Here is a 27,894-nt window from a genome sequence, read left to right as displayed (position 1 = left end):
GCTACATTGCCGGGACGACGTCTATTGACATTGTCCCATGCACGAGTGGCCCGTGCGCCCCTGAAGGGTGTGCGCAGCGCTCTCTATTATCAGCGATTCTATGAGACTCGCTGGATCACAGATTGGAGTAAGGGGTCGATACCGACCCCTTACCACGTGATCAGCTGTCAGCCAATGACAGCTGATCACGTGATGTCAACACAGCCGGTAATCAGCTAACGTCGCGAGGAGAAAAAAAAAAGCCGATCACCGGCGGCAGTGAGCGGGACATCAGTCCCGCTCACTGCGATGTGCCCAGATCCTCAGTGTCCACCTGGGCCCCCTACAAGTGCCGCCTACCAGTGCCCACCAGCACCACCTGTCAGTGCCCACAGTGCCATCTGTCAGTGCACACAGTACCACCTATCAGTGCCCACAATCAGTGCTTGGACAGTGCTGCACATCAGTGCCACCTATCAGTGGTACCTATCAGTGCCCATCCGTGCCACCCATACGTGACACCCATCAGGGCCCATCAGTGCCATCTTAGTGGCCATCTGTGCCCATCAGTGCCCACTTATCTGTCTCTATCAGTGCCCCCTTAACTGTGCCTATTAGTGCCTATCAGTGCCCACCAGTGCCGCATCATCAGTGCATATCAATGAAGCAGAAAAATTACCCGTTTGCAACATTTTATAACAAACTATTAAACATGATTTTTTTTTTTTTCTTCAAAATTTAAATTTTTTTGGTTTGTTTAGCAAAAAATAAAAACCCCAGCTGTGATTAAATACCACCAAAAGAAAGCTCTATTTATGGGGAAAAAAATTATAAAAATGTCATTTGGTTACAGTGTTGTATGACCGTGCAATTGTCATTCAAAGTGCATCAGCGCTGAAAGCTGAAAATTGGTCTGGGCAGGAGGGGGGTTTAAGTGCCCGGTAAGCAAGTGGTTAAAGGACAAATATAAGCTTTAATGAACACTCTCTGGAATTCATAGTTTTTAGTATAATTTTAGGATTCAATTCTTTGTAATATCACACGAAATCCAGGCTTCAGTAATCTCAAAGACAAGCGGCGCTCATCTTAGGAGGAGTTCTTTTCCCTTCTTCGGGATCCCGCGTTTTGATATTAGAACGATGGCGTATTGTGACAGTTCTCAGTCCTTTTTATATCATTTCTCTTCCAGACATTTAAAGATAATTAGAGCCGTCCATCACTGCAAATCCCACCAGACTCCAGCGGGCTTTTATAATAATAATAATCAAGCAGGCGTTTTCTGGTTGTTTTCATTGTACAAATACACCTGAAATGCACACATCACATACAGGGGTTGATTTACTAAAGAAGTGGAATTTGTTCACGAAGAAAATAGATTTTTATTTTACAGAGTTTTATTGTCAGATTCATGGGGGGAAAAAAACAGTGCTGAGACTTTGATAATCGGAATGGTATAAACATGAAATCACATTTAGCCCCTGGTCACACCGGTGTAACGTCTCATGAGATTTGACAGTTAATCACCCTATTGTACGCATTGGAAGTTGTCAAAACAGCACATCTCTGAACCAGGATTTTGAAAGTAGTTCCTGCACTACTTTTTGAAAGTTCTGGTGCGACTTGCAAAGACCTCTGTGCATGAAGCCACAGATGTCTTCCAAGTAGCACCTGAAGTAGTACTGCTTTGAAATCTTGAAGTAGAGCGATTTTAATGTCCCGATCGGTGTGACCGTGGGGCGATTACTTGCGTTCCCTATAAAGGGCGGTGTTTTTCCAACACAGGGATGCACAAGTGTTGCGTGCAATGCCATACCAGTGTCCCATTATTGTCCATTGGGGCAACAACTGCACAGCCGTTGTGTTGCATTATGACCAGGTTAGCACATGATTAGAGCCTGATGCTCTTATTGGCTTCAAAAAAGGGTGGGTCACTTGTGTGACAATAGCAAATTAATATTTATTATTGTCTTCCTGCTTCTCCTCCTGGCCAATCAGGAAGCGGGTCTTGAGACCCAAGTGGCCAGGGATTCTCAGGACCCACTCCTTGTTCGACCGGGAAGAGAAGCAACGGCCCTGGAGCAAGGAGCAAGATCCTTGTCAACTGCCTCCTAAGGTAAGGAGGCCTCTGCTCATCCGTCTCTTCCAAATATTGAGCACAAGCTGCCACAGAATATGACATGTGGGTGTGGGTCCCTGGACTTACCCTGTGCGTATTCGGGGACTTTCACAGATGTCATATTAGGACACAGTGGCTGTGTCTGTGCAGCTCTGCGTGTCCCAGTAGAAAACGATGGGACACCGGCACAAGGATACATGCAACACCCGTGCATCCTAGTGCCGGCTAAACACAGCCCTGTATAGGGGCAAGAATATGTCACTAGCACACTAAGGATCTCCAGAGTAAGTGAAAAACTTTATTCAGCGATCACATCATTACAACAGATTCTAATGTTTCGGAGCCATGCAGGACCCCTTCATCGTCACATGCCTGATGAAGGGGTCCTGCGTGCACCTGAAACTCTGCAATCTGCTGTAACGATGTGATCGCCAAATAAAGCTCCTTCTGGATATCCTTAGTGTGCTGGTGACATTGTCTTATTCTGATTAGACACGGATCCAGCCGGCGGTTGCTTCAGCACCCACTTATACACACAGCTTTTTCTACAGGAACGTGTGCATTGGGAATAATGCATTGGAGCCCTGTATAGGGCAGGCCTGTAATCGCCCCGTGTGAATGGGGCTTTAACAGCTAAGGTGGGTCTCAACATATTGCATGGTGAGTCTTTTAGCCACTCACACCTGTTCAACTGCTATGGACTGGAGCAATTTTTACATTTTGTTATTAGCCTGTTTATTTCGGCAATAACTTTGTCATTACTCAAAGTGATACTAAAGTCTTGTTTTTTTTTTTGTTTCAAAATAACATGTTATGCTTACCTGCTCTGTGTGATGGTTTTGCATGAAGCAGCCCAGATCCTTCTCTTCAGGTCCCTCTTCAGCTCTCCTGGCCCCTCCCTCCTGTTGAGTGCCCCCACAGCAAGCAGCTTGCTATGGGGCACCCAAGCTGCTGCTCTGTGTGTCCATTCAGAAACAGCAGTGGCGCCGCCCCCCCCCCCCCCCCCCCCACCTCATTGGTTCACTGATTTTGATTGACAGCAGTGAGAGCCAATGGAGTTTCGCTGCGGTCTCAGCCAACGAGGGAAAATCCCGGTCAGCCAAGTCTTTTGTGCAACATTGCTGGATCGAGATGGGGCTCAGGTAAGTAAGAGGGGGACTGCTGCACACAGAAGGCTTTTTGTCTTAGTGCATAAAATGCACCTTCTGCCTTTACAGCTACTTTAAGGTATAACTAAAAGCAAAACCTATTTTTTGTTTTTGTTTTGCATAGAGTGGAGAGGGAATAGAAAACTTGTCGGGTTTTATTGCTGTCTATGCCTGTGTTAAGGAGATTCACCCTCTCTATTTCTCCTGTTTACCATTATCATCGAAAGTGAAAGTAAAAGAAAATCCAAAATTCTGAGCTGTCCCCAGAAAAGTAGTAATCTTCCAATGGGGACTGGAGTTCTGGTGATCTGGGGGGTCCCCAAGGGATTCCTTTAATTTGCAGGGATTTCCTCTCGTTTGGCTACGTGACAGGAATTGAAGGGAAATCTTTGCAATGGGCCAGAGGTGGCAAAAAGAAATCTGACAGGAGTTATAACCCCCCCTTACTCTATCCAAAATGAAAAAAAAATAGCCTTTAATTCTATTTTAGCATAACAAGGTCATACATATATTTGTGTTTATTTTTATTTTTTTTAAGGACAGACAAGGTTTTCGTTACTGTTCTGGTGGAACAATTTTTCTTTCATTTTCCCCCGCAATCTGTAGACAATCAAACGCAACTAAACAAAATACACTTTTTTTTTTTTTGTCTTGTTTTTAGCAGTTCTAGATTAAAAAATAGTGTTTTTCGGAGACGAAAATTGCATATTTTATTCTGTAATTCATCCTCTTTAAAATGACACTAAGCCCCAGTTCACATTGAATGCAGCTTTGAAATCGTGCTACTTCAGCACAACTTCAAAGCTGCCAGTCAGTGCAATTTCATGCAGGTCGCACATGAAAGTCGCCAAAAATAGTGCAGGAACCTTTTTCAAACTGGTGCAAGTCGGAATCGCACTGATTTGAACGGTTCCAAAGGCACAAATGAGGTTCCACTTGTCATGCATTTTTGGCTAAAACTATGGTACAAAGAATTGCAAAAGTATTTATAAATGGAAATAAAGTGTTTTATTTTATTTTTTCATTTCTGTTTTTTAACTAGGCAATGTGTAAATATATTACCAAACAAAAATTTTTTATTAATAGTTAATAAAATAGAAACAAACAAAAAAAAATCAGCAGGTAAATAATAGCTGAAGTAAGAAGGAGAATAAAGTGGGGTACCCCCTAAAAAAAAAAAATTAAACGTCAGCAGCTACAAATACTGCAGCTGCTGGCTTTTAATAATCGGACACTTACCTGCCCCAGGGTCCAGCGATGCGGGGGAACGAAGCCCCCCCCTCGCTCCCCGCTCCGCTCGTGGCGCCGTCATGCATACTGTGGGCACCCGGCTGTGGCTTCACAGCCGGGCACCCACTGCGCATGCGCGAGCGGCGCAGGGCGCCGTGATACGCCGTACAGTCACCTGGGACACATGACAGGTCCCAGGTGAATGTGCGGCGCGAGGGGAAGTGATGTCACCAGCCCGGGCAATGAAGAAGGCAGACTACGAGGGACCCCCTAGCAACCGGTATTTAGAGGTGAGTAAAAAATTTTTTTTTTGGCAATTATTTTTTTTGGATTTTTTTAAAGAATTTTAAGTAGTTTTATTTTTTTGGTGGCAACACCACTATAAGGAGTTAAAGAGGAAGTAAACCCTGATGGGTTTACTTCCTCTTTTTTTCCCTGCAAAGGTAAAGCATAATGGACTACTATGCATCGCATAGTAGCTCATTATGTGTCACTTACCTGACACAGGAGCCAGCGAAGTCGCCGCTGTCACCTGTAGTCCGCCGCATCCATCTTGGTTGTGGCGTCTCTCGCAGCTCCGACGAATGACAGCGGAGAAGCCGCGATGACGTCACTCCCGCGCATGCGCACGGGAGTCGCGTCTCGGAGCTCCGACGCTGCCATTCGGCGGAGCCGCGATGACGTCACTCCCGCGCATGCGCACGGGAGTCGACAAATTAGGCAAATCCATTCTTGGACTTGCCGCATTTAGTGCGCCTGCGCGCCGCTGTCTACGGCGCATGCGCCGTAGACAGCGGTGCCCATTTTCGGGCAAATATCTCCTAAACCATATAGGTTTAGGAGATATTACTTGGACCTACAGGTAAGCCTTAATCTAGGCTTACCTGTAGGTCAAAGTTGTTTGGAAGGGTTTACTTCCATTTTAATTTGGGCTGACTAGAGTAAATTAAGGGTTAATAAGGGGGTTAAACAAAGGAATATGCCAAATTAATATCCATTATTTAGCTGTTCAATAACCCCAACTGCTTGGGGGTGATTATGATTATGATAATGGCTATAGGTTAAAGTGGTTGTAAACCCTTATGCCGCGTACACACGACAGGACTTATGTCCGACAGACTTCCGAAGGAGTTCTGCCGGAGTTCTGACAGAGTTCTGACGGACTTTCCGAATGAGCGGACTTGGCCACACACAATCACACCAAACTCCGACGGATTCTAACGTGATGACGTACGACTGGACTCGAATAAGGAAGTTCATAGCCAGTAGCCAATAGCTGCCCTAGCGTCGGTTTTAGTCCGTCGGAATAGCATACACACGAGCGAATTTTTCGGTAGGAACTGGGTCCGGCGGAGTTCCGTCGGAAAAATTTGAAGCATGTTCCATTTTCTAAAGTCTGTCTGACTTTTGCGAATCAAAAGTCCGTTGCAGCCCACACACGATCGAATAGTCTGCCGGAATCATTCCGTCAGACTTTGGATGTTGAAAAGTCCGCTCGTGTGTACGGGGCTTTAGAAAACCACTTTGACCTACAGGTAAGCCTAGATTACCGCTTACCGTGTAGGTTTAGGAGATATTTGCTGAAAGACAGGCACCGCTGTCTGCGGCGATATGCCGCGAGTGTCGGCTCCCGTGCGCATGCGCGGGAGTGACATCATCGCGGCTTCGTCAAATGACAGCGGCGGAGAAGCGAGACCCACCGAGAAGATGGATGCGCCGGACTACAGGGGACAGCGTTGACTTCGCTGGCTCATTTGTCAGGTAAGTGACACATAATGGACTACTATGCGATGCATAGTAGTCCATTATGCTTTACCTTTGCAGGGAATCAAAGAGGAAGTAAACCCATCAGGGTTCACTTCCTCTTTAATGAAGAGAATAAAAGGATGGTATTCTAGTTGAAACATAGAAATAAAATGTGGATAACAGAAGAGGTCGGGGAAAGGGGGAAAGGAATACGGGTAGAGGAATCGGGATTGCCCAGTGGGTTTGCCCTGTAGCGTGGTCACAGTGGCAAAAGTGATGGTTGTGAGTAAAGCTGACCATACATGGATCAAATTTCTGCCGGTTCAGCAAGTACCAGACACATTTTCACTGCATGTATGGGAAAGTTGGCAAGCTACCGATCAACTTCTGTACAACCGCCCCGTTGTGTTTTTCCCACCAGCTAAAGCCGGCATTGCTGGTCAGCATATTCTGACAGCATAGAGTCTCCTCACTGTCAGAATAGCTCAGTGGGAAGATTCCCCCATCCACACACTTTTCTTTCCGCTGGTAGAGCAAACAAATTTAATAAAAAAACATGACTAATCTATGGGATGCCTGAGATATCCAAGGCTGCCAAACTGTGTATGGGTGTGGCTAAAATGTCTGATAAAGCGGAGTTCCACCGCTTTTAAGTTTATTAAAAGTCAGCAGGTACAAAAAGTGTAGCTGCCGAATTTTAATAAACAGATACTCACCTGTCCCACGGTCCAGCAATGTGGCTGCCTGCCGCCTTCGCTCTTCTCCATCGCTTCTCTGCAGCGCCAGTATTGCAAGTGTGGGCACCCGGCTGTGATAGCCTGCGGCTTCACAGCCGGGTGTGCACTGCGCATGCGAGAGTCTCTTAGTGGCCAGGCAATCTTCTGGGACCTGTTACATGTCCCAGAAGATTGCAAAGAGGGAGGGGGAGAGGAGGAGTCACCTAGGCGGTGAGGAGACCAGGAAGTAGGAGCTGGGTACCCCCCCCCCCCAAAAAAAAAAGTACATGCCAAATCTGACATGTAAGGGGGCGAGGAGTGCTTAAAGCGGATGTTCCACTTTTGGATGGAACTCAAAATTTTTGATTGCTTCAAAAGTTATGGTTGGTGTTTTCCATGTTCTGGCAATTGTTAGCCACAGCCTGGAAAACACCTACGCTATACTTACCTGCTCAGAGCAGGTAAGTATAACATGTCTGTAAAGGCTAAAATATATTTTAAAAAATGACAATCACTTTAAGCTGGCCATACATGGTTCCTCCTAAACCAGCTGAATTTCTATACTTGTGTAGCCCAGCCTGTTCAACAGAAGTCAGTCATTAGATCGGCTTCTGTTGAAAGGTCCAGCTGAAAAAGCAGCGTTCAATCAGCTCATGCAACCAATCGGCTGCAGTGTTCACCAGTGTATTCTGATGGCGGCATCAGAATACAAAGACGCAGCAGGGAGGATTTCCCCATCCACCTCCAATGTGTGGAAGGGGAAATCAGGTCAGGTATTTTTTGGGGAAAAGTGGCCCATGTAGTGCCAGCTCTAGTCTTTTTGTCTTTCTTTTACTGCATAGGTCAGGGCTAGGCAACCTCTGCCTTCCAGCTGTGGTGAAACTACCACGAGACATTGCAAGACCCTGACAATCACAGGCGTGACTCCTAGAGGCAGAGGCATGATGGGATTTGTAGTTTCACCACAGCTGAAGGCCCGAGGTTGCCTTGCCTTGGCATAGGTATTGCTGCAGCACTTTTTCTCATTCTAATAAATAGCACCCAGAATTTAACAATTGCCTTCCCTAATTCCTCCCTTCACTCCCCTCATCAACATATTAAATTGTTTAAATAAAACCCTGCTGTTTTACGTACCTTATATCGGTCCCAGTGATGTGATATCATCACGGGGTCTATGTGCTTCTCTAGGCAATGCAGACAGATCATGGCTGGTGGGAGGGGCCGGCGGGGTGCTGGACATAGCTTCCTGAAAACATCAGGGCACCCTGCCCCAGTATGAGCCCTCAATCCTGGTGCAAGCAGTGGGCTGGCTCTTGGGAGGAGTTATGCAAATATTAAAATGCCTTGATGGGTAGATGTCAGTCTGGAGGAGTATGCGTTCCTAGGCAGCCTGCATTTGTATGCAGAGCACCCTAAGCCCCTGTTCACACTGAATGCAGCTTTGAAATTGTGCAGCTTCATTTTAAATTGTACAGTCAGTGGGACTTGACTGACATCTGTGCGACTTCATGCACAGATATCTATGGAAGTTGCACCTGAAATCACAAACAATAGCGCAGGAACTTTTTTTCAAATTGGTGCAGCACCGCAAAGTTGGCTTCACACAGATTTGAACAGTTCCAATGCTGAACAAAGGGTGCAACTTGTCATGCAATTTGGACAGGGGCACTCACATGCGATGCTGAACCTTCATAACCGAACAAACTGAAATCCATTGAATGAAAGGGACGGGTCGGGGACAGTCAGATTGGCCAGGAAAGAGCAAGATGATGTCCTCCTGCCAAGTCTGATAACTTGCTGCAGCTTCTAATGTACGCTTACATAAAATCTGCATTAAAAGGTAAGTGTAGTCAGCAACGAGCTCCTCGCAGGTCATTTCCGGTTCGAAGACTCCCTACACGTTGCGTCACGGCATTGTGACTTCATCTGGGGACCGGATTGGTTGCCAGTGCAGTCTCTTTATATAGTGGGGACATGGCTTTTACAAAATGTATGTATGTGATATGTGATCTGAGCCTATATAGTGTATGTATATAGAAAATACTGTGATATCACCAAGATATTTATTTTATTACGTATGCTATTTCAGGTTGCGCAACACCAACCTTCACCAATATTAACCACTTCAATACAGGGCACTTTCACCCCCTTCCTTCCCAGCCCAATTTTCAGCTTTCAGCGCTCTAGCGCTTTCAGTGACAATTGCGCGGTCATGCTACACTGTACCCAAATGAAATTGTTATCATTTTGTTCGCACAAATAGAGCTTTATTTTGGTGTTATTTATTCACGACTCCGTTTTTTTTTTTTTTTTTTGCGATATAAGCGCAAAAAAAGCGGAAATTTGGAAAAAAAACAATATTTTATTTTTTCTATTTGAAAAGAAATCCAATAAAATCAAATTTTGTCATAAATTTAAGCCAAAATGTATTCTGCTACATGTTTTTGGTAAAAAAAATTCCGTTAAGTGTATAATAATTGGTTTGTGTGATCACGGACATATGTACGCAAATGATCATTGGGACATGTGATTTTAGTGGGACATATGTGGGGGACATGTTTTTATTATTAGGGACATGTGTTTTTATTATTTGGGGACATGTATGTTTTGGGGACATGTGTGTTTTGGGGACATATGTGGGGACTGTGTTTGTACTGTGTGGTGTGTTGTGTGTTTACACTACACTGATGATCAGTGAGTAAAAAGCTGTAAAAAGCAGCCCATACTCACTGATCATCAGCCGGCTGCAGCGTTCTGCTCTCCTCTCCTCAGCGGTGACTTCCGTGTGAGGAGAGGAGAGCCGATTGCCTAGCAACCGGCTGTTTGTTTACATCACATGACGGCCGTGATTGGACACGGCCGTCATGTGATCAGGAGGGCCAATCACAGAGCCCTCCTGCCGATCTGAGATGTGCCGTGTCCGGGTGACACGAGCACATCGGGATCGCGCCGCTGCGCGGGCACGCGCGCGCGCGATCCCGCTACTCCTGAAGGACGTTCCTGAACGTCCTATCAGGAGTAGACGGCTCCCACCCGGCCGTATATATGCATTGGCCGGGTGGGAAGTGGTTATATACTGATCACTGTGGAGACACTTCCTGTGTTGCAGCAATCATTCCTTCGTTCTTTGCACTATTATTTATTTTCATTTATTACACCTTTTATGCTTTATATTCACTAATTAAGTGGTAGCGCAGGAGAGGAGTCTGTAAAACTGTGCTAGACTAAAGGGAAGGCATGAGGTCAGATTCAAAGTGGACCTTTCAGTAAGGCATCTTAAATAGGAGTTTCACTCAAAAGTGGAACTTCCGCTTATCCGTCTCCACATTTGACACCTTTCAGGGGGAAAGAGGTACCTGTTATTGACCAGTACCGTTCCCCACTTCCAGAGATGGCACAATCTCTTGGAAGTTTGGCCCCCCTCCTCCTGCCAATTAGAAAGAGCAGCGCACTTCGCGCAGTAGGGAACCCTACCAGGAATGGCAGCGGCTGCTCCCGACAGCCGATCCAAAGATCATCTGGGGTGCCGACATTGTGAGGTCCTTGGACAGGTAAGTCTCCATATAGTAAAAGGCAGCAGCTGCAGTATTTGTAGCTGCTGAATTTTTATTTTCTTGTGGGTGGCTGAACCTCCTCTTTAATAAATAAGCTCCTGCTTATACAGCATAACATAGTATAATTTTTTCCACCGTGCTTGAATTCCAGGTAAACTGAAGGGAAGGCGGGAGGTCAGCTTTAGTCCCTTCACCCATATTTCATCTGCACAGAGTGAACTACTTGTTCTGATTTGCAAGCCAATGCATACATTGATATCTGCTTTACATTCCATAAATCCATCATATAACTAGCGAGCAGTTGGACCCCCTCCATATCTTGCGTGTCAGTATATTCCCCAAATAACATTCTCACATTCCTGATGTACCAGTAATTTCTGTCTGTATTTATGGAGATGTGAAGTCCCAGCTCTCAGGATCACAGGATTCTGCGTATTCCACTTTTATAATAATTATATTTTTCCAGGGAAGACTCTCCATACCCGACACCCCACCGATAGCCAGCCAATGGAGCCGTACATTCATATCATCTCTCTGTTCCCACAACTTCAAAGTACGAGTCCCACATACAAGCAACACAAATATTATTCAATGACATTCCGTCGATATTGCCAAAATATTCAACTGAAACAACATTAAACTCAGACAAAATAAGGTGGAATACATCCAAGAATTTCACACACCGTCTCACAGTGGCACACATACTCTTACTGCTAACGTAGGCCTTGGTGAAAGTCTAGGTAGAACTCAGTCTTGGCATCTTCATGTCATGCCTCTTACATACTGTCATTATACAGTATAGTGCCAACTGTTTGCACAGCGCTTTACAATATAAAGGGGGACAGTACAGTTACAACTGTTGTGGATTATGTAAAGCTTCTCTTTATAAGCAAATAATTCCATGCGCTAATGAGCTCAATCATAGCTTTCTTGTATAATGCCGGGAAAAGTGCACTTAAATATCTCCAAGTAACACAGACGCTGATATTAAGTTGAGCTTAGACCATCCTCCCTAGGATGAACAGCTCCTTTTTATTTATACTGTAGACATGAATAACAAAAGAAGGTGGTGGCTTCAGAATCGGCCAATCAGACACTTGTATTCTTTCAAAAGAACCAATCACACACATGTATATATGCAAATAGAATTCCAGTAGTGACGTGTGCAGATGGTCGTGTGCACAGCCATGCGGCAAGCGTCTTGTGAGACACAAAGGGGGTAATTTACTAAAGGAAAATCCACTTTGCACTGCAAAGGGGGTTATTTACTAAAGGAAAATCCACTTTGCACTTTAAGTGCACTTGAAAGTAAAGTTGCTGTAGATCCAAGGGGGGACATGCAAGGAAAATAAAAAACATCATTTTAGCTTGCACATGATTGGATGATAAAATCAGCAGAGCTTCCACTCATTTCAGATCTACCCCTTAGATTTAGAGCGACTGCACTTCCAAGTGCACTTTCAGTGCAAAGTGTCTTTGCCTTTTGTAAATAACCACCAAAGTGTCTCACAATTTGAACACTACTTACATGGCTCTGAACGCGATCATGTGCACGTTCCCACTGCCACCAATGACGCTAGCCATTCTCTATCAGGGCTCAGTGGGCCATAATTTTGTATGGTTATGCTATGGTTCCCATGTACGCAGATCTGCTTACTAGGAGCGTTAATGCAGTTGCCATGAGGTGGCCAGTATCTTGGTGAGAGATGAACGAACATCCTTAACAGAGAAAACAGATCTTCTGAGTCCACAGAAAAGGTTTCCGCAGCCAATGGTCTTCCACCAACGTCTGTATGTGCGAGCAAATCTGACACTGGGAGACATCTGACAACATACATTAATAAAAATTTCCACAACATTCTTTCCTCTTTGTCATATGCTCCCATGTTTCCCTCGATGAATCTTGATCTTCTTCCTACACCTGGAAATGAATCAGTCCTTACAGTCCATATGAGTTCATAACAGAGCTTGACTTGTAGACTCTGTTCTTCAGGAGGAAGGACTTAGAGGAGGACATGAAAGCCGGTCTGTCTGAAGTCCTCTGTGTCTTTTATGTGGGTTGGGCACATCTCAGAGAGAAAGATGTGGTCATCTGCTCGGGCTCTGTTCACTCGTCCAATCAGAGAACAGTAACCCCTCATCATGGCAACCTTCACTAGCTACAGCTCTGGCTTTGCCTTGCAGGGATCTAACCTTATCGATAAGGACTTGAACTTTGTCACTAGTATCTAGAATTCACAGAAACCCCTCTTGGATGCCAACAGATAATCATGGGCCATCTTTTAATAGATGGGTCTTAAACTGCCGTTGTTCCTGTGAGATCTTCCTTGTAGCTTCAACAGTTCTATTGAACATCTCATCCACACTGAATAAAAATTGTACAATTGTTTCATAAGCTCAAGCCCCTGCCCAGTACAAGCAGGAAACCATGCCCAACCTGGTTGGGGTTGGTGAACACTTCCCTTCTATCTGTTCCTGCCATTCTTGCCTTCTCTCACGCCATCAGATCCTCAAGATTGGCCGTGACATAAGATGCTTGGATGAATATCACCCATACGCATGAACCTCTTGCATTAGGTGGAATTGCCTTTATAAGCTGTAGATCTGCAAAAATACCAAACTAAAGTTGAAGCACACTTGTGGGCTACCTAGTTGTCCCGATACCCAAACTGGCAAGAACCAGAGCTATTGTTAAAACTATAACTAATTTTACCCTCTAGAAATATATTGTTAAGTTTTATTGGCAAGTGTCTGGCGTTTTTACTAGTTTGTCAAAACTCCTCATACCAATATGTACATCGTATAGCATATACCGCTGTCATCACTGGGGTACTAAAACTCAGTGGAGATTCAGAGTAGACCCAGCAATTGGTCTTGTTTGCTTTCTTAGCTAGTTGGAAAATACACTAAGATAAAAATATAAATAAAGATACTCCTCATCCTTTGGTGTAGTTGAGCAGCTTCTTGCAGTGGCTGGTGTGGATCCAGTTGTCTCGTCCCTCAAGCTTCTTTACAATGACCCAGTCACCTGGTTGGAAAGAATGTAAACCGGTTATTGTGTCAAGGTCCAGGAGGGACTCATGAACTCTGTGGTGGACCTTTTGAAGTTCATGTTACAGTGACTGCACCTACCCCATCAGCTGAGGATGTAGGCCACAGCTGCTGAGGAAAGTACAACTCTGTTTTCGGTTGACCTCCAAACAAATCTCCAGAAGGCGATAACTCAGACATGTGGGAATTCAATGACTGTGGTCACTGCATAACCTGTGTGTGGCTTACCATCTAGGGCAGTGATGGAGAACCTTGGCACTCCAGATGTTTTAGAACTACATTTCCCATGATGCTCTCCTACACTGCAGAGTGCCAGAGCATCATGGGAAATGTAGTTCCAAAACATCAGGGGTGCCAAGGTTCGCCATCACTGATCTAGGGTGTAATACCTGGAACCATTGACAAAAAGTTTCTTCATCTGGGATGGGAGCTTCACCAGACTGCTGGTTGTTTGATTCAAATTCCATCAAAGAAAGACAGTTGTGGAACATGTCATCCTACTAGGTCACAAACTTGGTTAGAATTAGAGCAGTTTGTTTCATTAACTTGAAAACTGACATTCTCACCATTATCCCCCCATTTTCTTCCTCATTACAAACTGGAGGAAAAGACGCAGGGTTTAGAATGGTACAGAAAAAAAAAAAACAATGAAACAGGCCATATATACTTTTGCTTTTATACTTTTACCCTATTTAGGCGTGTGTATTTATGTATGTATACAACTATCTACATACACCTTCATCTTTAACCTGCAAAGAAAGGCAACCAATACAATATTCCTGGTAAATTGTCACTGACATTCCTCAAAACCGACAGCAACGAAACCCTCTGTAACTCTTAGTTTCACATTCCTACAAAAATACAACAGCCGTAACGCGTAGGAGGGCCGCCGCGGTGGGTTCTAACATATTCATGTTACTACATACAAACAATTAGAAGACTAAAACATGAGACAAACATTTAGATACAAATGTGTGGGAGATATTTCATAGTTTCCAAAACAAAAATAAAAACAAAACAACCAGACGGAATGCTGCCTTCACTCTTTTAGCAATAGAAGAAAATACAATGGGAAAAACACGAGAGCAGCTACAAACCTTGCATGGGCCAGCCACACAATGTTTAAAAACAGGCATGAGACAATCCTATACAACAAGTTTTAAACAAAAAATCAATCAGCGCTGAACACAATAAAATAAATGAAAAATAAAATGGTGAAAAGAAATTAATGCAGCTAGAGTACTATAGGTCAAAATACCAAATCCCACATTACAAAGTAAAAAGTAACAGTACAGCGCAAATAAACAAAAATCAATGAAATCAATCCATCAATATAGTGCATATACAAATACAAAAGTCTATAAGTGAAAAAAAGAAAATAGGTGAATTGTCAAGAAGAGTCCGCTTGCGCAGTGTGTCTTCAATCAAAAAAACAGGTGATGATGTGATCCCTTCACCAAAGAGCAAGATGGACTCTCACCTCAAATAATGGACCCCTGATAAATCAGACAGGTCAAAAACACTGTCTGATGAAGTCCCGCCAACACGTACGGACCACGTGACCTAAGCCATGACGTCATCCGCAAGCTGTTACACTGATCCGTGCATGGATGCTGGATTGTATCTTTTTATGTTTATTTGCGCTGTACTGTTACTTTTTAATCCTATACAACAGCCTTTTTCAACCAGGGTTCCTCCAAAGGCTGTTAGGGGTTTGTTGAGCAATGAGCAATCTCTGCCTCTCAGATAAGTTCCCACTGACACTAATGCCCTTTTTAGCTATCTGTAAGGGGGACATTCTTCCCACTGGCCATCATGCTACTGTACCGTATCATGAATGATAGATGTATCGATGTACAGTGGTGTGAAAAAGTGTTTGCCCCCTTCCTCATTTCCTGTTCCTTTGCATGTTTGTCACACTTAAGTGTTTCGGAACATCAAACCAATTTAAACAATAGTCAAGGACAACACAAGTAAACACAAAATGCAATTTGTAAATGAAGGTGTTTATTATTAAAGGTGAAAAAAAATCCAAACCATCATGGCCCTGTGTGAAAAAGTGATTGCCCCCCTTGTTAAAACATACTATAACTGTGGTTGTCCACACCTGAGTTCAATTTCTCTAGCCACACCCAGGCCTGATTATTGCCACACCTGTTCACAATCAAGGCATCACTTAAATAGGAGCTGCTTGACACAGTAAGGTCCACCAGAAGATCCTTAAAAGCTACACATCATGCCGAGACCCAAAGAAATTCAGGAACAATTGAGAAAGAAAGTAATTGAGATCTATCAGTCTGGAAAGGGTTATAAAGCCATTTCCAAAGCTTTGGGAATCCAGCGAACCACAGTGAGAGCCATTATCCACAAATGGCGAAGACATGGAACAGTGGTGAACCTTCCCAGGAGTGGCCGGCCGCCCAAAATTACCCCAAGAACGCAGCGACGACTCATCCAAGAGGTCACAAAAGACCCCACAACAACGTCCAAGGAACTGCAGGCCTCACTTGCCTCAGTTAAGGTCAGCGTTAATGCCTCCACCATCAGGAAAAGACTGGGCAAAAATGGCCTGCATGGCAGAGTTCCAAGGAGAAAACCACTGCTGAGCAAAAAGAACATCAAAGCTCGTCTCAATTTCTCCACAACACATCTTGATGATCCCCAAGACTTTTGGGACAACATTCTGTGGACCGATGAGACAAAAGTGGAACTCTTTGGAAGGTGTGTGTCCAAGTATATCTGGCGTAGAAGGAACACTGCATTTCATAAAAAGAACATTATACCAACAGTAAAATATGGTGGTGGTAGTGTGATGGTCTGGGGCTGTTTTGCTGCTTCAGGACCTGGAAGACTTGCCGTGATAAAAGGAACTATGAATTCTGCTGTCTACCAAGAGATCCTGAAGGAGAATGTCTGACCATCTGTTCATGTACTCAAGCTGAAACGAACTTGGGTTCTGCAGCAGGACAATGATCCTAAACACACCAGCAAGTCCACCACCGAATGGCTGAAGAATAACAAAATGAAGACTTTGGAGTGGCCTAGCCAAAGTCCTGACCTGAATCCTATTGAGATGTTGTGGTATGACCTTAAAAAGGCCGTTCATGCTCGAAAACCCTCTAATGTAACTGAATTAGGACAATTCTGCAAAGATGAGTGGGCCAAAATTCCTCCAGGACGCTGTAAAAGCCTCATTGCACGTTATCGCAAACGCTTGGTTGCAGTTGTTGCTGCTAAGGGTGGCCCAACCAGTTATTAGGTTTAGGGGGCAATCACTTTTTCACACAGGGCCATGATGGTTTGGATTTTTTTTCACCTTTAATAATAAACACCTTCATTTACAAATTGCATTTTGTGTTTACTTGTGTTGTCCTTGACTATTGTTTAAATTGGTTTGATGTTCCGAAACACTTAAGTGTGACAAACATGCAAAGGAACAGGAAATGAGGAAGGGGGCAAACACTTTTTCACACCACTGTAGTAATTTTTAGCAGGGGTTCCCTGAGACCGGAAAGTTATTTCAAGGGTTCCTCCATGTAAATAAGGTTGAGAGGGGCTGCAATATAATAAGAGCATTATTTTGTTCATGTCTGTAAAAGAGAGAAGGTTACATTTTTGTGAGGTTTAGGATAACGGCATTAAATCAAATGCATAGTTTGCAGCTCAGCGAGCAAGAAAATAACCTTTCACTGGTGGTGACTCATTATTCTCAGGTGTCTAAGAGAAGAGTTGGAGTATCTTTGGGCCTGGAAGCTGGTAATTAGGCCTCGTTTTATGTGTTCCCTGGCCATCAATTGCCATGCACATACCTCCCAACTTTCTGAGATGGGAACGAAGGACATCTATTAGCAAAAGTATGCAGACATTTGACACATCCCCAAAGGAGAATTGCACAGAAAAAATATTGGTTATGCCTACAAGTGCTTTTTTACCACTGCTATGACTTTATATTTGCTTTTGGAATTTTCAAATGCAGCAATTTAGACAATAGATAAAAGGTTTAGCACTGGGAAACACTTTTTGATAAATAGTGGATTTTATATATAACTATGTAGATCAGACCAAAATGAGGAGGAAATAGGGACAGAGGGACATTGCTCCAAATCAGGGACAGTTGGAAGCTATGCAGACACAGTTGTATGTATCACAAAACAGATGCCTTCCTTGGAAGAGGACAAATAGGATCACATATTCATTGAGTGTTTAAGAGCACCTGGAGATATTTCTGAACACCTTTCCAATAGTCTCTGGACATTTTTAGGACCCTCAAAATACCAGGAAATGCCAGCATATCAGAGAGAGAGACAGCAATTTGGAAAATGTAAAATTCTAATATGTAGCTAATTCAATGTTGTAATACACCTTCATAGATGAGATCTATCATCTCCAGACATGATCAGCGTAGGGTTTGGGACACACATCAAAGGTTTTCTTTGTACATCTGTGTCTCCAACATGTATTCCTCAGAGGCTCTTCAGTGTGAGACCATAAAACTTTCCATGATGAAACCCAAACTGGAAGCAGTGTCATTGTTTACTTCCAATTTCAGGAATAACCTAACAGTTCATAATTTCTTTGTATCCTCCCAATTTCTATTAGCTTGTACAGTATTCTCTTACTCTCTTCATGATGGTGCAGATCCGTCTCTGTAATCCAAAGGGGTTTATATACCAAAGGCAAATAGATTGTGCACATTGCAAGTGCAGTGGCTCCAGAACTTGGTAAATTAGGTAAACCTTCAGTTTACAACCATACACAATCATATGCAAGGAAAATGAAACAGCATTTTTGCTTGCATGTGATTGGATAATTAAGTCAGCAGAGCTTTATCGCAATTATCATGTTCTTGAGCAACTGCACTTGTAGATTGTGCAGGCGGGTGCAGACTATTTTCTCCACTGCAGGTGGTGCTGTCTGCAGTGGCAACGCAGATGAGGGAGGAAGTCAAGGGGAACCTGCTTCCTCTATGGTTTACTCGGTCATAGGGAGGCATCTATCTGATTGGATGCTGGCACCCCAGATGACTTTTCCGGCCATTTTGGAGAGGCAGAGTCTATTTAAGACCCTGGCTCCCGAGTTTGGCAGGAATTTTGTGAGTGGCTCAAGCAGGGACAGGTCATCCCCGAGGATAAAATAAAGGGGCTCTCTTGTGGGGTAGATGGAGAGAATGCTTACATTAATGGATGAATTTTTAAAAAGGAAAATACACTGTGCACTTTGCAAGTGCAGTTGCTCCAGAGCTCAGTAAATGAGGTGAGGCTTCACTTTACAAAGAATACCCAATCGCATACAAGAAAAAAAATAAACAAACAAAAAAAAATAAAACAGCATTTTTGCATGGACGTAATTGGATGATAGAAGTCAGGAGCTCTCCCCCTCGTTTACTAAGCTCTGGATCAACTGCACTTACAAAGTGCACATTCTATTTGCCTTTAGTAAATGCATCCTGGTGGCATCTCCATCTTATTACATCCTATTATCCAATTGTTTTTCAAATTGAACAAGAAAACAATCCTTTAAACACCTTAAACTATGAGAAAACAATACATTAAAGAAATATGCCATCGCTTACCTCCTGCCAAAAATACCAGCAGGCTGTCATGCTGATCCTCTGAATGCTTCATACTAGTTTTGACATATCTAACAGCCATATATGATGCGGTGGCACAGTTCTATCAAGAAAAATGATTTAGAGTACTTATAAGTACAGTATTTGTGACAGAAACACTTTGGGTGTATTTAAAAAAAAAATGCAGAGCTATTCGGCCTGTGAAAATGTGTATACGTCCATTCTGTGTGAATACCTGCAAAATCGGAAGTTTCTAGGATGTTTTCTCACCAATTTAACATTCCTTATTAATATTAGCATGAATCGGGGAAAATACCACATAATGGCCACAAGATGGAGCGGATGGTCATGTGAAATAAATACTTATTTACAGTAAAACCTTGGTTTGAGAGTAACTTGGTTTGAGAGCTTTTTCGCAATACAAGCAAAAGTAGCATCATGTCACAACTGAGTATAAAAGAGAAGAGTGGCGCCTCTAAGTGTAGCAATATGTTTACGTTTAATGAAGGTACAACATTTAGCAACTCTCATTTTTTTAATTTATTTTTTGTGGTTGAACTAGATGGACTTGTCTTTTTTCAACCTAACTATGTAACATCATTGATGATTAAAACAGGAAATGATTAACTATGCAGGCATCCATTGTAAAGCTGTCCACACAGACCGCCCTCCGCACCGCCATTGACGTCGTCCCTTCCACACTGCGCTCCACGAGCGGTTCAATCCTCACTTTCAGATAGCTCTACTGCAGGGTAGTCTTCCTGGTCACGATTGCAGACAGCTTTACCCCAGGTGCTTGCATACTTCTATGTGCCTCTTTTAATCATCAGCCATGTGAGTTGCTAAATGTTGTACCTTCATTAACAGCTTAAGCCCCAGACCATTTGGCTGACCAAAGACCAGACCACTTATTGCAATTCGGCACTGCGTCGCTTTAACTGACAATTGTGCGGCCGTGCGACGTGGCTTCCAAACAAAATCAACGTCCTTTTTTCCTTACAAATAGAGCTTTCTTTTGGTGGTATTTGATCACCTCTGCGTTTTTAATTTTTTGCGCTATAAAAAAAAAATGTCAATTTTGAAAAAAAAGGCATTATTTTTAACATTTGCTATAATAAATATCCCCAAAAAAGATATTAAAAAAACTTTTTTTCCTCAGGTTAGGCCGATATGTATTCTTCTACATACTTTGGTAAAAGAAATCGCAATAAGCGTATATTGATTGGTTTGCCCAAACGTTATACCGTGTACAAAATAGGGGATAGTTTTATGGCATTTTTATTAATATTTTTTTTTTACTAGTAATGGCGGTGATCTGCCATTTTTATCATGACTGCGACATTATGGCAGACACATCGGACACTTTTGACACATTTTTGGGACCATTGGCATTAATACAGCGATCAGTGAGATAAAATTGCATTGATTACTGTACAAATGTCACTGGCAGTGAAGGGGTTAATACATATCCTAGGGAGTGTTCTAACTGAAGGGGGGATGGGACTGTGCAGGGAAACTAACAGATCACTGTTCATACTCCGTATGAACAAATGATCTGTCAGTACACTGCTCAGAGAACTGTAAACTGTGTGTTTACACACACAGCCCCTCAGTTCTCTATGTGCCCCGAGTGATCGCGGGAGCCCGGCGGTGATCGAGACCGCCAGGCACTTGCATTGGCTCGGGGAGCAAACGGGGGGCACGCAAGCATAGTAACAGTACATTTTGTACATTTTTGTGCATTCAGTTAATGTACATGCAGTTTCTGTTCTGTAAAGTTTTCATAAATACTTCCCTTTGAAGTTAGACTTTTTTTCTGAGAAGGAAAAAGTTATTTTTGGGGTCCTGAGGGTTTGAGGGCCTTAAATCTAGAGGAGGTGATGCCTATGCAGATTGCAGGTACAGAATATTTACATGCTCAGTATACAGCCCTTCTGCCCGGGGTGAAGACGTGAGAATCATCCGTGTTGTATGGTATATCTCTACATTGTTCTGCAGGAGGTGGCTCTGTATTTTTAAAACTGTAATGATGGTAAAAGTATCAAATGTTCATCACTGAGAAATGTATAGCGTTGACTTCTATTATACATGTGTGTTCAATTGTTTCAGCAGATACAGAATCCAGCGCTGTGTGATCGTGTCCTGATTATAAGATCGTATTGTACACAGCCTGATGATATATGATCAGATTTCCTCTACATTATAAATTCTGTCATTTATATTATTCAGTCAGATCCCTCCACATAGATCCCAGCACTTATAATATTTAGTCAGGGGATCTGTGCACATTGTAGATCTCAGCCCCTTGCACACTTCTCCTGATAGTGTACAGTCAGGAGATCACTAAAGATCCCAGCGCTGCCTGGTGATAACGTTCAGGGGTGATCTGCACTGGTGTGAGCTGTCCTGACATTTTGTAGCTCATGTATGTTGTGTCTTCTGACGGTAACATGTCTCTCCCACCGTATGTTAGGTAAGGGGCCAGAGACCCTGTATGCGGGGCAGAAGCTGAATGATAATGAGTGGCACACAGTGAGAGTGGTCCGGCGAGGGAAGACCCTAAAACTGACCGTGGATGATGATGTAGCAGAAGGTGAGCTATGTGTGGGTCTTTGGGAAGGTGAGGGAAGATGGTAAGGGTGGGGTCTATGTGAAGATGATGAGAGTAGGTCTGTGGGAAGATGAAAGAAGATGATGGGAGCAGGTCTATGGGCTGATGAAGGAAGGTGGATCTGTTGAAAGATGATGAGGGTAGGTGCATGGAAAGATGAGGGAAGATGATAAAGTCAAGTCTGTGGAAGTTGAGAAAGGATGTGAGTGCTGATCTATGGCAGTATGAAGAGAAGACGATGAGGATGGGTCTGTGAAAAGATGAGGGAAGGTGGTGAAGGTGGCTCTATGGGCTAATGAGTGAAGACGATGAGGATGGGTATGTGAAAAGATGAGGGAAGGTGGTGAAGGTGGCTCTGTGGGCTAATGAGTGAAGAAGATGAGGGTGGGTCTATGGAAAGATGAGGGAAGATAATGAGGGGCAGCTCTGTGGGAAGATGAAAGTAGATGATGAGAGCAGATTCATGGGAAGATAAAAGTGGGTCTGTGGGAAGATGAAGGAAAATGATGAGTGAGTCTGTGATAAAATGAGAGAAGATGATGAGGTTAGGTCTCTGGGAAGATGATGAGGGTAGGTCTCTGGGATGATGGTAGATGATGAGGGAAAATGATAAGGGTGGGTCTGTGGGAAAATGAGATAATATTTTGAGGGTGGCTTATTGGTAAGATGATGAGAGTGGGTCCATAGGAAGATGATGAGGGTGGGTTTGTGAGAAGAAGGTGAGGAGAGGCCTGAGTGTAGAAGAGAAGGGGGTTTGTGGTAAGATGAAGGCAGATCTGGGGGAAGGGAAGGAAAATGAGGGAAGGTCTGTGAGAAGATGAAGGAAGATGATGATGGCAGGTCTAAGGAAACAATAATGAGGGCAGGTTGGTGGGAAGAGGATGAGGACAGGTCTAGTGGTAGGTGAGGGAAGATGATCAAGGTGGGTCTATTGGAAGGTGATGAGGGTGGGTCTGTGGAAAGATGGGATGGTAATGGTTGTGTGCTGTGGGAAGATGAAGGTGGGCCTTTGGGAAGATGGGATGATGAGGGAGAAATGTGGGGAAATAAAGGAAGATCAGGGTGAATCTGTAAGAAGGTGAGGAAAGATAACGAGGGTGGGTTTGTGAAAATTTTAGGGAAGATAATAAAGACCAGTATGTAAAAAAAATAAGAAAAGATGATGGGGGTAGGAGGGTTTCGGGAAGATTAGGAAGGAAAAGATTATGGGGGTAGGAGGGTTTCTGGAAGATTAGGAAAGGTGAAGATGGGGGTGGGTCTGTGGGAGGATGGTGAGGGCAGATCTGTGGAAAGGTGAGGGAAGATTGTGAGAAGGGTATGTGGGACTATATTAGCTATATGATTGTTCTATGTCATTTTATGCTGCTGTTTAAAAATAGGTTTGTTTCTTACAGTGTCAGATATGGAACAGTTTCAATAAGGAAACAAATAAATTGTTAAATTGTGTTGTTTTGCTAGAATGCATTCTTAATTTTTACCAGCAGAGGGCAGGCCTGTATTACAGTTTAGAGTATATTCTGTGTTGACATTGAAACCCACTGTAGTTGTAATGACGAGTACATTTATCGCATAAAATGATATCAAAATCCACTTATAGCCATTAGATTGCTTTCTCCGGTATCTGCAGGCATAGTCACCAGTATTATCACCTGACACTCTTGGTTTTGGTTCCATTACCCAGGTACTATGGCGGGTGACCACACCCGCTTGGAATTCCACAACATTGAGACCGGCTCCATGACGGAAAAGAAATTTGCTTCAGCCGTGCCCTCTAAGTTCATCGGGCATCTCCAAAGCCTAATGTTCAACGGCTTGCTGTACATCGACTTGTGCAAGAATGGCGATATCGACTACTGCGAACTGAAAGCACGGTTTGGCCTGCGCCCCATCATTGCTGACCCTGTCACCTTTAGGACCAAGGCCAGCTACCTGAGCCTTTCCACCCTTCAGGCCTACACCTCCATGCACCTCTTCTTCCAATTCAAGACCATCTCATCCGACGGCTTCATCTTGTTCAACAGCGGGGACGGCAATGATTTTATCGCAGTGGAGCTGGTGAAGGGGTAGGAGCAGAGGTTATGTGGGGGGCTGTGAGCTACAAGGAGAACTAATGGGAGCGCTAGTGTGTCATGTGGAAATGTAATTGGGTGGCTGAGTTTAGGCTTCAGGAAGTCATTAGGACACTGGAAGGGTGGAAGAAATTTAATGTGGGCTGTGTGGGATATGAGGATCATCAGGAAGTGACTATGGGGGTCAAATTTGGAGGTTGAAAAATGGGTAAAGTAGGCTCATAAATATACAAGGGACATTTTTGGGGAGACAATTGTAGACTTTTGAATTAAGGGTTAAATATTATAATTTCAAAATATATCACTTGACATTTTTTTATATTTTTTTATAGCATTTGAATAGAGTGAATGAAGTTCGGGAAAATGTATTCCTCTATTTGTCCTGGTCACCACTGTCAATGTAACAGAAAGTGATGGAAAATTCGAAATTTTCCACAGAAATAAAGGGAAAATCTTTAAACAGAGACATCTGTTACCATCTAAGTGATTTCTCTCGTACTTCCTGTGGTGTCTGTGGGACCAGAAGGAAAATCTCCCAAAGTGGACATGGCAAAAAAAAAAGGGATTTTAACCATTCCCTACTGGCCTACTCTATCCAAAGCTAATAAAAAGGGACTTTTGTTTATAGATACACTTTAATGATCAATTAAAAGGTTAAAATCATAATATTCACTTACAATGCATTACAATTTTGGAAGAAAGTGACATTTCAAAATGGTATTAATTGCTTTTCCCTTTTTTTTATTTATTAATTTTTTTTTTTTTTTTGCATATACAGTATGATTGTACAGATGGGTTACTGTATATGTGTGAAGATATGATGGTCAGGTGAAGTTAACTGTAGACTGCTAAAGGAAAGAACTCATTGAGAACTGAAAGTCCCTTCTGAGTCTTTCAGTATCTATCACTCAATAAGTTTGAAGGCACATGGGTTGCACGGTATCCAAATCCCGTCCGGTAACCCAACACAGAGGCAGCGGAAAGTTCATGTTCTTACAAGAATATTTTAAGCTATTTTAGGAAATCAAATTTAAATTTCCTGACCTGATTTTAATAATCCTTCAGATTTAGCTGTTTTTCAGTTAAATTTCCTACATTTCTGACTTTCCAGATTTGGAACTTGAGAAAAAGGGATTTCCAGAATTAGAGAAGAGCTGTAAAAGTGGCACATGGACTGACCTGTAGTGTTCCCTCTTCCCTTGTATACATTCAGCCATTTGTTTGTCAAGAACTTTGAACTTTTGCTCATAATCTCAGAAGCCACTTTACTGGATGTTGATTTTGCCAACCTCCAGATTGTTATTTTAGAACTTCCCAGGAACATGGCAGGAACTGGGTGAAGAAAACACAAAATGATTTGGTTGGCAGCTTATTTAAAATAAGGTCTTATTTTTTTTTTGTTTCAATGGTTTTTATTTCAAGTTCAACATTTTCCATAATAAACAGAAGTACAAGATATGTAAACAGTTTCGTAGTGATATTTTTAACATTGCACTTTAAGGCAAATATGAGCTTTCTATGATATGGTGCTGACATATCACCCTCCGAGATGTTATTAGCATTATTGTTGCTACACTCGTGGTATTCTAGTGGGGTCTGTGTCTGAGCTGAATTAACCGTTTTAGATTTCGGCGTGATGACCCACTTAATTTTGTCAGCCCAATTAGGGGTACCAATAAGGTCTTATTTTTAAAGTGTTATTAAAGTCTTGGTTTTTGTTTAAAATTAACAAACATGTTATACGTACCTGCTTTGTGTAATGGTTTTGCACAGAGCAGCCCCGGATCCTCCTCTTCTCGGGTCCCCCGGCAGTGCTCCTAGCCCCTCTTTCCTGCCAAGTGCCCCCTCACAGCAAGCAAATTGGGGGGCACCAAAGCTGAGCCACTGCTCTGTCGATTCAGACACTTAGCCGCAGCCCGCCCCCTCTCTCCCCTCATTGGCTCACTGACTTTGACAGCAGCGGGCACCAATGGCGCCTGCTGCTGTCTCAGCCAATGAGGTGGAAAATCCCTGGATCGAAATGGGAATCAGGGAAGTATTAGGGGGCTGAGGGGGGCTGCTGCAACAGAGGTTTTTTTTTATCTTAATGCATAGAATGCATTAGGATACAAAAAAAACACCTGCCTTTACAACCACTTTTAGCCTAGTACACATGGTCCGAATGTGGGACAGCATTGACCAGTTCAATAGAAACATTTGGCCTGTGTGTACGGCAGCCGGTCGTTCAACTGGCTTCTGTCAATGGGACATGACCAAAAAAGGTCTGCTGATTGGCTTCCAATCAGCGATCTCAGCTAATGGGTATTAGGGGGGCCGTTCCCTGTCAGAACACATTAGCGCAGCAGGGGAGATGGCTGTACAAACATCACACAGTTAGTACAGCAGCTCCTTCTGAGCTGTCTGCTGGGTTGAATGAAAAAAAAACTAGTAATGTGTACTAGGCTTTATTAAACCAGATAGCCTTTTGGTCTCGGTGGGAAATGTAGACCGTGTATATGGTTCTCTCACCAGCATTTTGACAGTTGGGTGGAGGCAGCTTTCTGATGAGGTGTAGGGCTTGGGCACCAACAGAAGTGGGAACTCTGCAGGGTTCAGGGTCTGGCAAGGGTGGGAACTCTGAAGAATTAGTGGTCCAGCAGAAATGGGATCTCTGTAGGGTTGGAGGTCTGGCAGAACTAGATCCTATTTAGGGTTGGGGTTCACAGAGGTGGGAACTTTAAAGGCAAAAGAGTCTGGCAGAGGTGGGAAGTCTGAAGAATTGGGGGTCCAGCAGCAAGGAAACTCTGTAGGTTTTGGGGTCCGGCAGAGATGGGAACTCTGTAGGGTTGGGGATCCAACAGAAATGAGAACTCATGTGTCATCTCTCCTCAGGTACATCCACTATGTGTTTGATCTTGGAAATGGCCCTAACGTCATCAAGGGGAACAGCGACAGGCCACTGAATGACAATCAGTGGCATCATGTGGTAATTACCCGAGACAACAGTAATACGCACACACTGAAGGTGGATGCCAAGTCCGTCACACAGGTCATAAATGGAGCTAAAAACCTTGATCTAAAAGGTAAGAGACAACTGGAGCTTGTAGTACAAGTAATAAAGAATTATGGGTGATGTCACAGCTCTTGCTCTCATTTTGTTATATTAGCCGTGAAGCATCTTATAATGTACACACCGTCATCTGAAATGGCATGTAAGGTGCTAAAGAATTAAAGCTCAACTACAGCCATTTTTTGTTTTGGCGTGAAGAAGGGATATAACATCTTAATATAAAGGATTTATATTAAAACATTTTTAGACAAAGAACAAATTCTTTATTAAAAGGAAAGAAGTGAAAATATGATGGTGCATTTAGCACCAAAACTGAACAAGGTGCAATAACACGTTCATACACACTGGATAGATACACCAAGTAGAGGGTAGCATTACCCACATTCATCATGTGAACAATATGTGTGCATGTGTATCTAATCGGTTAGAAAACATTTTGTACATCAATCTGCACAACATAAGAAAAATAAGATGAAATCCCCCACTTCAAGTGGATTGTAGTGCCTTTAACCTAGTAACTAATCTAACAGCTGGTTCATCTTTGATGCATGTAGTGGCGCTTTCCAACCACCTGTTCCAGATCACAGATGGTATTTGGTAGGGCACCCTCTGTGGGTGTAAAAAACTTTTATGCAAGGTAAGGTCGCAATCCAGCCCTGAAAGGTTGGTGGGGACTCCCTAAGCCATGCCCTTGCAATTAGCAATCTAGTCGTGAAGTGGGTTTTATGGAAGAAAATATGGAGGTGTTTATCCTCTTCCAAGGAGGGAAGGAGGCCCAGTATACATTGTTTGGGGCAAAGAGTAAGTGGAGAACCCATGCGATCATGAACAAGCCTGGCCATCTGGCTCCGGTATCCTATTATGACTGGGCAGGACCATAATAAATGAAAGAAAGTGGCAATGTCCTCATCGCACCTAGGGAGGGCAAGCTGGGTTGTGATTTAAATTACATTAATTAGTGAACTAAATTGTGGCATTGTTGGTGGAGCTGGAAGGTCTCCATTCTGTGTGTTTTCTGAGTAGGAATTCTGATGTGTCTTTGGAGAGTTAGAAACC

At 43.3% G+C, this 27,894-nt stretch overlaps 1 protein-coding gene across 8 annotated transcripts in view; it reads left to right on the top strand.

Annotated features, from left to right (window-relative positions):
* NRXN3 (neurexin 3) overlaps positions 1 to 27,894 on the top strand; it is a 464,077-nt gene that overhangs the window by 148,551 nt on the left and 287,632 nt on the right. For all 8 annotated transcript variants that reach the window (XM_077463585.1, XM_077463586.1, XM_077463584.1 and 5 more), the window contains 3 exons: positions 21,583 to 21,702; positions 23,402 to 23,783; positions 26,661 to 26,851. In XM_077463585.1, coding sequence (XP_077319711.1) covers positions 21,583 to 21,702; positions 23,402 to 23,783; positions 26,661 to 26,851 — 693 coding nt within the window. The remainder of the gene's footprint in view (positions 1 to 21,582; positions 21,703 to 23,401; positions 23,784 to 26,660; positions 26,852 to 27,894) is intronic.

Source organism: Lithobates pipiens, unplaced genomic scaffold (genome assembly GCF_037356315.1).
Source record: "Lithobates pipiens isolate NorthernLeopardFrog02 unplaced genomic scaffold, aLitPip1_a1.2 Scaffold_30, whole genome shotgun sequence".
NCBI classification, from domain to species: domain Eukaryota; kingdom Metazoa; phylum Chordata; class Amphibia; order Anura; family Ranidae; genus Lithobates; species Lithobates pipiens.
This window is presented reverse-complemented; position numbering and strand designations above follow the sequence as displayed.